The following is a 15771-nucleotide window of genomic DNA, read 5'->3' as shown; positions in this document are numbered from 1 at the left end:
CAAGTAAAAGTTTGGTTTCAGTTTTGTGAGACTGGGAATGTCCATAAGACGAACGATGGTCATCGATATCACACGAAGAATCTCTCAGTTTGTGTTTAGAAGTTGAGAGGTCACCGCTACGTCACTGTAGTGACGTACTGCAGGGATCCTCGACCAACAGTTTTACGCTAGCAAAATGGCGGTCTCCGTGTAGTCATGTCGGGCAAACTTAGAAAAAAAGGCGATATTTCAGTGAATTTTGAGCGGACTTCTGGTCTGGTTAGTCCCTAATAACCAAGCTGTCGATGAGTGTTGGCAATTTGTAATTTGGATGGAAAATATTTCGAAATATCGTCGAGCAAACTTCCGCAAAGGGTGCTTGCGGCGGAACATGGACGCTAGTCTATGGAATATCCCATAGCTGTGGTGGCGGGGTTAAAATCGTAAAAAGTCAAAACCAGCCCGTAAAAGGCATGAATCCCGTCTGAAAACACCACAGCTATGGACCCACAGCTAAATGGGACCTTGTGTTGTCACGGTTGTGCGTTGATTATCCATGCGTTATTTTTACCTGACTCGTAATTTATTTTTCCATGTGTGATTTAATATTTCCAAAGAGATGTGTATTGCAATTTGTGTTGATATACAAATAAAAGAAATCTTGATCGTATCTTGGGTTCAGTTTAGTTTTATGCGTGCGTGAATGAGTGCATGAGTGTCAGTTTATGTTATTGTATGATGCATCAGAAAATTGCAACATTGTGTCCTTTTTGTTGAAGATGGATCCGTTAGAATTTGTAGCCCGGGAATTTGTAGCGCACAATGACGAAAAAGAAAACAAAACTCTGGAGAAAAAATTGAGTGGATGTTTTGCAGCGTTCTACCGTCATTTATTTTTTGTTTTGTGATCAACAGTGATAAAATTAACTCCTTTATTTTTAGTTAATTGGCGGTAAATTTTTACCGAATTACGGCCCTGGGCGTTATTTAGCTACAGGTGTGAAGCAGACAATGTAGCCATTTTCTGTTTAACGGCCCTGGGCGTACTCTCAGAAAAATCCGGTAATTACAAAGGTCGATGGGTAACGGAATCGTTTTACATGTCACACTATGACTGAGGTGATGACCTTTGAGGTGCCTATCTTCACTATGCGAATGTATGAACTACGTGAACTCTGCGTGATCAACCCATTCATAATAATGTTGCGCCCTTTAGTGGCGCATCAAATGGTGAAATGAGGGCCATTCAAGATTTTATTGCGCGAATTGCGCAATGGCACGTCCTAGAATTAACTCTGTAATATCACCATAGTTACCATACTTTGCAAGAGAGATATTACAGCCATTACAAACTATAATTATCGACATATCAGTTGATGTAAGATGTAAAGATTTTTAACAGTCTTTCAATTTGTACACAGGCTTTCTTTGATTTACACAACTCTAAAAAGTATTTCATGTCACACACATTACATTTACAGTGAACTTTGACTTACTTTGGAGCCGCTGGTTTTATCTTGAATTCAGCAGAAGGCATACGTCCCTCCCAAACTGCATTAACATTCTCATTACCTATTTTCAGCAATATCTGTTTAGAAATAATCAGACATATTTAGAATTATATCACAAAAAAACATACTGGGTATTTGTAAGGGATAACAAAAACATGGGATATATCTTTTCGTCAATCAGAGTTCACAATAGAAGAGAATGAAATGTAAACAAAGCAATGTTTCTGAACATTGAAATCATTGAAAGCCCAGTTCCTTTGCTTTTTTGGATTCACTGATATTTCAGACGTCTCTAGTTTTCACAGGTGAAAATCTACAAGACTTGATATCTATCACATCTTGCACAATTCTATACTGTAACTGATCAAGATTATTCCACCAAGAATGATTATAAGACAACACTTAGCACAACTTGATTATTTCATGTATGTATACGAACATTAACTTCCCCCAACTTAAATTGATTGTAGCTGAAGTAGGTCACAGTGTCCATCCAGCTTGTAACTTTTGATGTGTTTTGAAGTATTTTGTTCCACATTTCAAATGCAATTTCATGTTCTATTTCTAAAATAATGTTGAAATGCCCCTGTTCAACTTCTCAACACAAGACAATATGTGTACTGTTTATTTCATCCCTGACTTTATTCATTTGTAAACAACAACATTGTATATTGAACATGAGGCAAATCTTCGCTTGCCAAGGTCTCTTGTCTGGGCAGCTTGATGCTCCCCAAAATCAGACCTTGGGCAAATGAGTCGTTAGATCCTCTGATTTAAAGCTCCGCCACATGGTTGTATGTGACCTGTAAATAGCCAATGATGTAATTGCTTACTACTAGTTCTTCAGTTCCGATGGCGAGTCAATAAGCGACCTAACAGAATGTATCTCAAGGGTCTTTTTGGTTAAAAGTTTGACTGACTATCAAAAGAAAGCAGTAAGCTCAATTTCAAATGGCAGTGATGTCTTTGTAGCAAGTACGACTTGAAGTGGCAAATCTTTGTACTATCAATCATTTTGCGGTACCAGTTCAAACAAAACAGTCTTAGTTGTATCCCTACTCTTTAGCATTACACAGGAACAAGTTGCCAATGTACCGGTACATCACGTTTCTCTCTCGGCAACATACATCGACAAGAGTCGACGATATGCTCATCAATCTCTTGAACCAAGGTAGCAGTTACACACTCAGCATTTGGCTGGCGCAATCTTGGATTTCTCTGTTTATGTAACATGTGTAACGTGCACTGTTTTTGGTCCACCAGATATTGAAGCTCCATCCAACTTCCATAAGACAATATAATGGGCGGTTCCCACTTGAGTTAGATAGACGGAGACAGTAGTCAAACTTTAACCACCCTTGAGAACGGACAATGCAACGGACAATGCTAATACTTTGTATTTTAATATCGTTTGGAAGAGTAATAAGAAATTTTTCTTGTTTCATAGAACATAAAAAATGCCAGAAATATTATCAAAAGTTATAACTTTTGTCCCTTAATAGGATTAGTAATTCAGTTACTGTAGTACAACTCATGTGGAAAACTTTCATAACTTGACATTGGATGTAAACATATTGAATTCATCTGAATTACAACTGGAGACGGCAATGAAAGCTTACCTGTTGCATTGTCTGGGAAAGTTTATCCATTCTCAGTGACCTTACTTTTGATATTTCTACACCTAAACCACGGTGGTTTCCTAAAATAAAAGAACACTGCATTAAAATTCTTGTACTTCATCCCTATTATCTACACGTTTATTCACATTTACAAATTCTATTAAATCTGCTTTTAAGATGTCTTCTGCCATATATTATCGCCCAAACATGGGACTATGTGCCCAAGCAGGTGACCATTTATCCAATGTATGAAGGGTAAATTTCTCTGGCCTCAAAGGCACATAGTCCCTGATTTATTACATGCCTCTCTTGCAGAATTTGAACTCAAAATTTTTAGGTTTAGACAAAAATCCGGAAAAAAATAGAACAATTTTCATCATCGAAAGGAGCATTGATATCATGCATAATTATCTAAAAATTTGATTTCCCATGCAGAACATATTATTTGATCATTTAAATCTGAAGCTGTCAAGTTGAAAATATTTCCATGTCACTCTCTATCAAATAATGACTATGTGGCCTTGCTATGTCATCTGCAAGTTACCATTGAATCCTATGAGCTGTGCGACATTTGATATACTGTATGAGGCATGTATTAAAACTTGTTCTCATATCTTTAGCAATTTCTTATTTGCTTATTGCAATTGCTTTTTGTTTAACTGTTGTTAACACCTGTATATTTTTCCAAAAAATTTTTTCTACATCTGTTTATTAATCATTTTTACTCAGCATCTTTATCACACCTTTCATGTGGATTTTGACACTGCATAAATAATCAAACTATCCTCATTCTTTTAAAGCAAGCCTTTCACTTTACTCCTTGTACAAAGCCAAGGTTTTCCACATACATGTTGCTATATCTCCAGGCAGCTAGGTGATTTGTTGTGGTACAGATACCATGAAATATTACTGAGCTTTCACTAGTTTATTGCACTCATTGAAAAGCTAATGGTACAGTTGGATGAGAAAACTGATGCACTGGGTACTGTGTTTACCTGCACACTGCTTACAAATGACAACACAAAGGTTGATGGACACCCAGTCAGGATCTGACAGAAAAACAAGAAACAAGATATGCTGACTTTCATGTACAATTATGCAAAAAATAAAATGAAAGCAAACCTGTGTATTCTGCAGAGACAAAGGAAGTTAAAAAATCTGTTATTGAGATCATACAATGCACGCTTCATTCTACTGGTACATATGTTTGAATGAATGTTATTCTATGCCCACACATGTGAGTTTGTGAGTGACGGTAACACATCCCAGAACATTTATCATAACCATACCTCAACCTGCAGTGGGTATTTACTTTTCTCTCACTTTCTCATCTGTTAATGATTATCATGACAATTACTGAACACTTCTACATTTTTGTTTCCCAAAACACTGATACTTACTTTCAGCACCACAGTCAGCACAATACTTATTGCTAGGATTCTGTCTGACAAACAGTAATGCCTGAAAAATACAATTCATTTGATCTCTTAATGCTCAATATTCTGTTTTATAATGAATTAATTTTTATTTCAAATACACCTCATGTCACTGCTGTAAATTTTTCATCTATAAACAACTTTGTAAATTGACAGGTTTGATGATGTCATATATGTGTCAATAATTAGTTACTTCTTCTAATGACTTTCACATTCCAAGACATCAATATGTTAGGTGTCAATACTATATCTTCTATTCATGATATTGTTTATTATTGATAAGTGAATGTACATCTAATTGTATGATCATTTCAACAAACACTGATACATATTGGCACATGTGCAAACGGTCTGTGACATTCAATATATGCCTGGTGTATCATTATCCGATAAATTGGTGCTACTTTTGTTAAAAAACCTGCCGTTCCTCTCACACACACAAAAACAATCTTTTTGCCTGTATCTTGACAGATACAAACCCCACTTCCTCCACATTAGCTCCCAATGGTTGATGGCAGCATTAATTTGAATACTGTTTTGTATTGAAACTTCCCAGCAATAATACTCCATGATTTGTATTGAAACTTCCAAAGCAATACTCAAATGATTTGTAATACTCCATGAATTGTACTTACTGTTGGATCAGACAGACCCTCCTGAACGGCTTCTGTCAATGCTTCTGCCCAACTTCGCATTTCCTCATTGTTTTCAAATATTAATCTTGAAATAACAGATACAAATGTGAAAAGCATGAGCTACAATGAAAGTGACTTTTGATTTGCAAAGTCCCATTGCTGCAAGTTATGAGTAAGAATACAAATACAAATGAAAAGAAAATTGCTTTTGAAGAACATGTTACAAATCCACCATGGGCATCATTGCAAACTTACATGTACAAACTTACAGCAGCTTCCAATACAAAAATTTGCAATTTCCCAATGAAATGTTATTTCAGTCAAATGTGTAGACTCTGTAAAATTTGTTTTTTTTCCAGACTAAATGACTACAAGTACTTGGATCACATGAATATGACAATATTATTGTCTCACGTCCATTATGTGATTGTTTAGTGCATCTGTAGGATATACAATAATAGAAAAAGACACAATGAGAATAAAAAGTTACAAAATTACTCACATCTGTGGCTGTTGTAAATGTGGCGTAATGAGAGTTAATTTGTTTCTCTGCATATCCTTGACAGTTGCAATCTTCATTTCTATCTCACTTATCGGTGAAGCTGCTTTGAAATCCTGTACGGAAAAATACAAAATCGTTACAGTCTACTCAAAGTTTGGCAACAAAATCTTCATATTTCACTCATTACTAGAAGTATTTCCGATAAGTGAAGCTTTCTTCCCTATGTAGTTTGCATGAGCTTCAGCTATGGGTGTATAGACTCTATACAGTAGCCGTGCTGACAATAGTACCTTAACTAACACTTTCACTTCAATGGTTTGGCCCATTGTTATCAATGGTGAGTGTGGATCTGTTGATATGAAATTAGCAGTGAACAGGGTTACCATCTGAGCGCCAATGCAGAATTCCAAGTGGTCACCCTGTGTTACAAGACGTCAGCAACTGTATCTTTCTGCAGTTTCATTTGATATGAATATTCATAGGTATCGATGCACTGAATTAAATATTCTAAAAGTATCCAGATAAAAGCAGAAAGGGAGTCAGTATCAGTATCACTCAAGGATGTTTACAGATAAGGAAAGACTCAATGATTCCTGTAACATCTACAATGTGTTCAATGAGTGTGTGCAAAGCTTTCATATTTTTATACTATATGGTCTACGGTGAGATTATGGTGTGCACAACATGATGGGTACACCTTGAACTTTAATATTGTAAAATCAATGCATTAAAGGTACCTACTTCAATGGTCACATAGTAACAAAGCTTTGCTCCTTTGACGGCAATGTATCTGAAGACACAACACAACAGAGAAACATACATTATGAAGTTGTATGTAGTTAAAATATTAAATGTAATCAACTTTGGTCTCATTTGGTATGTTTGACAACTGTTACATGTAAAACTGCTTCTACACAGAGTCATTAATGTCGCTGAGGGAACTATATGTATTTGCTGTCCACATGATACCACAAAATGCCAAATATTCTCTACCGATACTGATTCTCAGTTTACCAGCTCATGTTAAAACTCTGGCTACACTGGCAAATTATTTTTATTTACTAATTGTTCCATTATAGCGTTAATATGGACAAAAACTGAACTATGAAGCAAATTCTTGAACAATGAATAAAAAACTACTGGATAACGTCTGTATGAATTACAGCATGGATCATGGGTAATGACTCAACTTTGCAACAATTTCTAGAGCGATGAATATTATATCAAACGTGCACAGAGACCTAGTTCATGAATACATTTACCTTTTCTCTCCATTCATTTTCACATGTCCCTGTTAAAAACAAGAGTTATATTTGTGAGTCACAGGCAGGTCTTGATGATGGAGCTTGTCAAAAGATAAAGAACAAGTCATCGTTGATGACACAGTCCCCACTTGTTAATGGGTACTTTGATTACATGTCCTCAGAGAGGATAGAGTCCTCTTCATTAATTAGGTCTGTGATAAAAATACTTTGATACAGATGGCGCTCAATGGCCAAGAATGAGTTCCATGGTGATGAAAACATAAAACCAATGGTGGCCACCATCCAGTTAAGTTCATAAAATGAGTCAACTAGGAATTAATCAACAGGATGTTGCAAAACATTTTTGCATACAATTCTAACACTTGACAGATTATCACTGGTACCATATTTCATAAAGTTTGATGCAGTATTTACAACACTATGAGATCAACATCTGTATCAAGTTTCATCACATTTGACGTTGTATTAATTTGTGGCTATATCACCCTAATTAGGAAAGTTCATTACTTATGCAATTACAAATTGATTAAAATGACACTGATAAATGTCTTTTTCAATGTTAAAGCAATGTGGGGTTAACATCAGTTAACATCTGTATAAAGTGTCATGAATTTGATGCAGTACGTATTTCTTGACATATCAGCCTACTTACGAAACTTCAATAATTGACATGTTACTGCTACATGACGTGAAACAAATTGACGAGCATATGTATGAAATAGGTCAATGTCCTTGTACCAACTTTGAATGATACTGGTGGAAATATGTCTGAGTTATGGCTCTGTACATTTGAAAATTGTAACAAAATCACCGCCATGCAGCGATATTTGATCTTACTGTTTAAAAAATCAACATGTATATGTATGACGTAAGTCAATGTACATGTACCAACTTTGAATAAGATCAGTTGAGACTTGCCAGAGTTATGGCTCTCGACATGGAACAACCATAACAAAATTGCTACCATGTGGCCATATTGGACCATCTCGTGAAACCAATCGACATACATATGTATAAATAAGTCAATGTCCTTGTACCAACTTTGAATAAATATGCTTGATACATGTCTGAGTTATGGTTCCGGACATGAAAAAATCGGGAAAAAAATGGCCACATGGAGGCCATATTGGATTGTATCATAAAACAAATCAATGTGCATATGTATGACATAGGTCAACGTCCTTGTACTAAGTTTGAATAAAATCGGTGAATAAAATTAGTTGAGACATGCCCAAGTTTTGGCTAAGGACACAAAAAAATTGTAACAAAATGGCTGCCATGCAGCCATATTGGATCATATCATGAAACAAATTGACATACATATGTATGACATAGGTTAATGTCCTTGTACCAACTTTGAATAAAATCGGTTGAGATATGCCTGAGAGTATTATGGCTCTGTACATGAAAAATCGTAACAAAATGGCCGCAAGGCAGCCATATTGGATCGTATCACATAACAAATTGACATGCATATGTATGACATTAGTCAATCTCCTTGTACCAACTTTGAATAAAATCGGTTGAAACATGTCTGAGTTATGGCTCTGTACATGAAAACATCGTAATAAAATGGCTGCCTAGCGGCCATATTGGATCGTATCACATAACAAATCAACGTACATATGTATGACATAGGTCAATGTCCTTGTACCAACTTTGAATAAAATCGGTTGAGATATGCCTGAGTTATGCCTCTGTACATGAAAAAATCGTAACAAAATGGCCACACAGCAGCCATATTGGATCGTATCACAAAACAAATCGACGTGCATATCTATGAAATTGGTCAATGTTCTTGTACCAACGTTGAATAAAATCGGTTGAAACATGTCTGAGTTATGGCTCTGTACATGAAAAAATCGTAATAAAATGGCCGCCTGGCGGCCATATTGGATCGTATCACAAAACAAATCCACGTGCATATCTATGACACTGGGCAATGTCCTTGTACCAACTTTGAATAAAATCGGTTGAAACATGTCTGAGTTATGGCTCTGTACATGAAAAAATCGTAATAAAATGGCCGCCTGGCGGCCATATTGGATCGTATCACAAAACAAATCGACGTGCATCTGTATGACATATGAAGTAATCCTTGTACCAAGTTTGAATGAAATCGCTTCTTGCATCTCTGAGATATCTGCGTGAACGGACGGACGGACGCACACACGCACGGACGCACGCACGGACATGACCAAACCTATAAGTCCCCCCGGACGGTGTCCGTGGGGACTAAAATCAGAAAGTGGTTTTATAAGACGATATCTCTTTGACTGACTGAAAAATTCCATAATCTTATTTGAAGGTCGAACCTAAAATCTTGATAACATGTACTCTACAAAGGAACTACTCACACAAAAACCTGCAAAATCTGACAAAAAACTGTCACTACGTATACATGTACTGTGACTCACATTTGCCAACCCCTTGGTACTCACCTCTTTGTCAGGATTAAACATATCTCCTCCATCTGGGAAACCACCTTCAGGCTCCTGGTCAAGAAAAGATGAAAACTTATATTTATATCATTGCAACCGGTTTGTACTGTTCACAATGTTGAAATTATCTCAGTTAGATATATATAGCATGGTCAACTGAATTCACAAGCAAAAGCTACTACCTAATACCTACCAGTGGTTTACAGAAAAGAGTACATTAACTAAGTGTATTGTTATTTCACCACAATTGATGTTAAAGACTGCATTATTATAACAACATTTCACTATTAGGACATCTATATGTTTTCAATACATTGACAACTGTTCTGATGAGGTAAGAATGAGGTAGGTTGAATTTTTATCTATGATTCAATTCTTGGTACTTGACATAAAATTGGCTCAAATCAAATTCAAATCTTGCAAGAAACAGAAAGATGGAAAACACCTGCTGATTGTGAAAACAGACGGTTATCCTTACCTTGTATGTAATTATAGCTTCCATCAACTTACTGCTCCATACACTCATTTCATCTGATAGTTACGGAAAAACACACATTGGAAAATTAATCAGTAAAATTGTGGTTAAAATTGACCTATCACGGAATTCTTATATATGTAACCCTTTCCCAAACAAATGAATAAATAGACAATAAAGGTCTATTAGACTTCACAGGAATGGTACATTTACATACATCATTCCCTGATGGATTTTATCAAAAGTGACTGTGAAAGAGTCAGAACTTGTCTCTGTGCCTATCTTGATGTAAAATGCAAAGTTTCCCTTAGGACTATTTTGGGTATCTTAAAAATAATGTACTGAATTTCAAGTACCCTGATCAACTTACCATTATTGTCAGCAGCAAATTCAAACTTTCTGTTTCTTGTGAACACAAAAAACCTGTATGGTTTGTCTCCGCTCTGTATCATGGGGGAAACACAAAAGAAGCAAGAATTGAGTAAGATAATAAAAATGCAAGTTTGTATGGTTCTAAAGAATTTGACAATATTCTAACTGTAGATTTAAATCATTTCAAAATTTACATCATGAACAAATGGCATTGTTTATTAAATATATATTTTGTAAATGAAAAGTCAGACTATGAAATCTTCCCTCATGTTGTGGCAAAGCTACTTCACACAGCCAGGGATACTTATCATAAACAAAATACTTTTCTCTACCTAAACTAAACTAACTAACTAACTAAACTAACTAAATCTAATTTTTCTTTCCAAGAGCAAAAAGTGAGCATGGCTTGCAAATTTTTATACAATTTTACTTTGTATGGATGTCAATTACAGCACTGGTACCTAAACTAACATTAAACAACTGCTACTTCTCCATGAAAATGTCTATCTCTTTCCTCTGTGCATTTCTGCACAAAGAAATGAGTCATGTGACTTAATGAGGCAATGTCTGTTCATAATACAGTATACTGCATTATGGGTAATTTCAAATACTGTACACTTTACACTTATCAACGATTATAGTAAAAGCTGCATAGATTCTGTGCTGGTGTAAATATCAGTGATTATAATGGAAAGGTGAATATTAGGTATTATCATATACCTCCAGCTACTTTCCTGTGTAACGGTATGGGAAAAGACGCCCTCACATTTGTGTCAAAGTTGCCATATCACGCCCGGGCACACTTTGCCCAAATATGGCAAGCGTGCCTTTCAGAACTAGCTTCATTCTGGTTACTACATGCGTTGCCATCAGCAAACGTTCCATTCATAAACAAAGCCAGCGTGAGATTCGAACGTTTCCTCTGTTCTGATCGTACAGGCAACAGTGAAGTTGGCGAAGTTGGGAATGTCCTGCAAAGAGTTCAGTGTGAGACTCTGCAGGACGGGGCGCCCACAACGATGTGAATGGTAATAGCACAAAATCACGATATCGATTGCAGCAAATCACGATGTTTGAGAACTATCGGGCCCATGGAGATCAGGCTTGATGAAAATTGTGCTGCAGGTCGCTGAAACTTCATATACTATGTGAAAATTCATTCAAACTGTGTACGATAGGTGAAGAGGGTTGCGTGTTGCCTGTATCGGGGCTATGGGCAGTGTTGCCATAATTTTAATAGGACACTGTATCAAGCTAGAAAAGTCAAAATTTTGATAAATAAACAGACAAATAAACAGATAAATAAATAAATAAATAATTAAACAGTCAGAGAACGAAATATTTTCTCAGGCTGCAAGATATGCACATGTACTCAAGGTAAGTAAATCACATTTAAAGGGCCTATGACATCATTTCCAAAGTTTTTATTTTTTCCCTTCAAAAACTCAGCTAGGGTACCTGTCTATGGATTGCATATTGTGTCAGTTCGGAAAGATGTGCACGTAGGGCGAAATTTGACTCCTTTTTCATGCCCGGTGATCAGGGGGCCTCTTCGCACCCAAGTCAGGCAGCGGTATTTGCATATTGACCAACAGGTACAATTGACGTCATTTGTACCACGCTATTGAGACGAAAGTGTACTTAGCGGTCCTTGCATAAATTAGACCACCATAAACAAAGTCAGCTATATAAACAGTGCTCACAGACACCCAGTAAACACTGGCAAGGAAGTCACACCGGCAGTACAGCTGCAAGGACTTTTTAAGTTGCTTCCAGTGTTGACCAGAATTCAGAAAGTGATTTCGAGGGGAATTAGTTTGAAGGTGCATAGGCAACCCTAGGCATCCGGGACGAGTTGCTCCAAAGTCGGATTCTGACTCTGAAGGGCAAAGCGCGAGTGCATGGACAAATTAAAGCAAAAAAATGCTCAGGACAGATTGAAAAGTATGATGAGGCTACGTTTCATTTCTCTGTATGAAATAAGACAGTATCAGTCTTAGTTTGAACTTTCCACGGCTGATTTCATTTTATAAAAATTGGAGCGATCCCGCGCCTGAGTTTTTCGGTTCAATGCATTGCATGTTGTAGCTGCAGTACAGTACACTCAGTGTGACAGTTTTCGGAAGACCTTAGTTTTCGGACATTCAATCACATGCTGTTTGTCTGTCGGACTCACTTCGCTCCGTAATGATAGCGTTTTACAAGTCATGTGACCTCATATTAAGTGAAGTGATACTGCTGTCCTGTTTTGGATAGGTTTTTTTAGTAGAAGCTATTTTGGGCGCTACAAATTTGGCAAAGTGAGCCAGACTGTACGATTAGAAAGGTGCCGAAAGCAACACACAGAGACAGCCCATATGTCCGGTAGGTTAGCTCTGCATGGTAGGGCTGTGTGTTACCGGCGGGCCATATTTCCGAGGAGCTACCAGCGGTTTTGTCTATGGCAGTCTGCAGCGCTGTGGTGGGAGGCCATATAACACCGGTAACACATAGCCCTGCCATGCAGAGCTACCGGTAGGTAAGCTCCAAACACGTCAAAATATGGTTGAGTTGTCTATGGATTAAACGTAGCTAATTATCACAAAATATTTACATACAGTTTTTTAAACACATCAAAAATGAAAATTGGGGTTTTGAAGTTTCAAATTATCAAAATTTTGCCGCTAATCACATTCCAAATACGACGTCCAATTACTGCAATAGCAGTCCGATTATTACCCAGGGTCAAAATTTGGCAACTTGAATGACCCCCTCAATACCACTTCCATCGTTTTACATGTAACAGTTTGAGGATAAACACAATAAAGTTTCGAAAGTTATGGTAATAATATTTCGTAGTGCTCCTTATTTATGAAACGGCTTTGGGCAAAATTCACAACCCTGTCCGAAAACTGAGTGTAGCTGTGTTGGACGTCGACCTTTGACAGAACTATCATGTCCTTGGAGCATGAGACAAATGGTGCAATCAACCAATGTTCCCGTGCATTTTCAGAGCAAACGGATCCTGCAAAAAGTGATGCGTTAAGCCTATTTTGTACATGTTTTGAATGAAAAAAAACAAAGAAAGCTTGTGACCGCATTGTTGGGTCGCCATTTTGAATCGCCGTCTTCACTCACCATCACAGGCACTCGGCACATTTCTAGGATAATAATCATATTATTTAATATGTCTGTACGACTTGATCATCCGATAAAGAATCAAGGTATAATATTAGTGCATGTTGGCTGGTATAATTAAACAAGTGGCTTTGGGCGCCATGCGTGGGCCCGTCGAACTCGCTGCATCACCATATTTTATGTGTAGAATGTATATATGGCTTGATTATTCAATAAAGAATCTTGGTACATGATATTACATATGTTACTGTTTATGTCGGCTAGCATAACCGAGTCACGAGGAGTGGCTATGGCAGCCCGGCTTGGGCCCGTTGTCAACTGCTGCACAGACGTCACGTCTGTGCAGCAGTGGACAATGGGCCCAAGCCGGGCCCAAGCCCTGCAGCTACAGCCGCTCGGTTAAGCTAGCCGACATGTACAGTAACATCACGTATCGTTATTCTTTATTAAACAAGTCATCGTTGATGACACAGTCCCCACTTGTTAATGGGTATTTTGATTACAGGTCCTCAGAGAGGATAGAGTCCTCTTCATTAGGTCTGTGATAAAAATACTTTTGAATGAATTCGCTTGATACATGTCTGAGTTATGGTTTAGGACATGAAAAAATCGTAACAAAATGGTCGCACAGTGGCCATATTGGATCGCATCACAAAACAAATTGATGTGCATAGCTATGACATTGGTCGATGTCCTTGTACCAACTTTGAATAAAATCGGTTGAAACATGCGGATATGCCTGAGAAATGGCTCTGTACATGAAAAAATCGTAATAAAATGGCCGCCTGGCGGCCATATTGGATCGTATCACAAAACATATTGACGTGCATATGTATGACATAGGTCAATGTCCTTGTACCAACTTTGAATAAAATCGGTTGAAACATGCGGATATGCCTGAGAAATGGCTCTGTACATGAAAAAATCGTAATAAAATGGCCGCCTGGCGGCCATATTGGATCGTATCACAAAACATATTGATGTGCATATGTATGACATAGGTCAATGTCCTTGTACCAACTTTGAATAAAATCGGTTGAAACGTACCTGAGTTATGGCTCTGTACATGAAAAAATCGTAATAAAATGGCGGCATAGCGGCCATTTTGGATCGTATCACAAAACAAATTGACGTGCATATCTATGACATTGGTCAATGTCCTTGTACCAACTTTGAATAAAATCGGTTGGAACATGCCTGAGTAATGGCTCTGTACATGAAAAAATCGTAATAAAATGGCCGCCTGGCGGCCATATTGGATCGTATCACAAAACAAATTGATGTGCATATCTATGATGATGGTCAATGTTCTTGTAATAACTTTGAATAAAATCAGTTGAAACATGTCTGAGTTATGGCTCTGTACATGAAAAAATCATAATAAAATGGCCGCCTGGCAGCCATATTGGATCGTATCAAAAAACAAATTGACGTGCATCTGTATGACATATGAAGTAATCCTTGTACCAAGTTTGAATGAAATCGCTCCAGGCATCTCTGAGATATCTGCGTGAACGGACGGACGCACGCACACACGGACGGACATGACCAAACCTATAAGTCCCCCCGGACGGTGTCCGTGGGGACTAATAATCAAGTCATGTAGACATTCTACACATTGATGATTATGCAGTGCGTTCGCCGGGCCCGAGCCAAGCAGCCATAGCCGACATAAACAGTAACATGTGTAATATCATGTACCAAGTAAGAGTGATTTTATGTTTGGATGTAGACATTCTACACATTGATGATTATGCAGTGCGTTCGCTGGGCCCGAGCCAGGCAGCCATAGCCACTCAGTATAATGCTAGTCAACAAGTAGGCCTATAGGCCTACACTAATATCACGTACGGTGATTCTTTTATTGAATAATCAAGTCTTATATATAGACATTCTACATATTAAATACGATTATTATCCCAGCAATGTGCCAAGCGCCTGTGCTCACGATTGTGTAGATACGGGAAGATTCCTGTCGCACAAATGTTTCCCGATGAATGAGAATGTGACATCGACTGTCATCCTTCTTGTAATGTTTGTTTGCCATATTTGGCACGAAAGCATAGTACACCTAATCAGATAGCCTGACAAGTCATTTTAATTTACTCAATAGGCTTGGCAATCGGCTGTACGCGACATGTGACCCTTGGTGATCTCGTCAAAAGACCATATCACTATAGCAAAGTAAAACATTTAGGCACTAAGCTTACAATGTTCTCTCGTTCTCTCTCTCTGCGCTGGGTGTACGTTCTGAGCAAAGGAAGCCCTTGCCTCACACACTTACAGACATGAGATTTTTGAAGGTGTGAAAGACTGTTTGCCCGTATTAAGATAAGTCGTCGGCTCAACTTTTAAAAGCTGAAAAAAGTCGAACGAGTTGGGCTAGTGGTACACGCCTACCCGTAACTTTTACTTGCCT

General features: G+C 37.6%; 1 protein-coding gene across 6 annotated transcripts in view; it reads right to left on the bottom strand.

Annotated features, from left to right (window-relative positions):
- The window catches only part of LOC139130725 (arf-GAP with Rho-GAP domain, ANK repeat and PH domain-containing protein 1-like), an 87373-nt gene that overhangs the window by 44902 nt on the left and 26700 nt on the right, over positions 1–15771 (bottom strand). For all 6 annotated transcript variants that reach the window (XR_011551947.1, XM_070696506.1, XM_070696507.1 and 3 more), the window contains 11 exons: positions 10234–10306; positions 9867–9919; positions 9389–9442; positions 6945–6973; positions 6424–6472; positions 5683–5795; positions 5181–5265; positions 4510–4570; positions 4105–4158; positions 3110–3189; positions 1476–1567 (listed from right to left, as the gene is read on the bottom strand). Coding sequence is in view for 5 of the 6 variants with exons in the window: in XM_070696506.1 (XP_070552607.1) it covers positions 1476–1567; positions 3110–3189; positions 4105–4158; positions 4510–4570; positions 5181–5265; positions 5683–5795; positions 6424–6472; positions 6945–6973; positions 9389–9442; positions 9867–9919; positions 10234–10306 (743 nt within the window). In the remaining variant the exon portion in view is untranslated. The remainder of the gene's footprint in view (positions 1–1475; positions 1568–3109; positions 3190–4104; positions 4159–4509; positions 4571–5180; positions 5266–5682; positions 5796–6423; positions 6473–6944; positions 6974–9388; positions 9443–9866; positions 9920–10233; positions 10307–15771) is intronic.

The sequence above is a fragment of the Ptychodera flava genome, chromosome 4 (assembly GCF_041260155.1).
Source record: "Ptychodera flava strain L36383 chromosome 4, AS_Pfla_20210202, whole genome shotgun sequence".
Taxonomy (NCBI): domain Eukaryota; kingdom Metazoa; phylum Hemichordata; class Enteropneusta; family Ptychoderidae; genus Ptychodera; species Ptychodera flava.
This window is presented reverse-complemented; position numbering and strand designations above follow the sequence as displayed.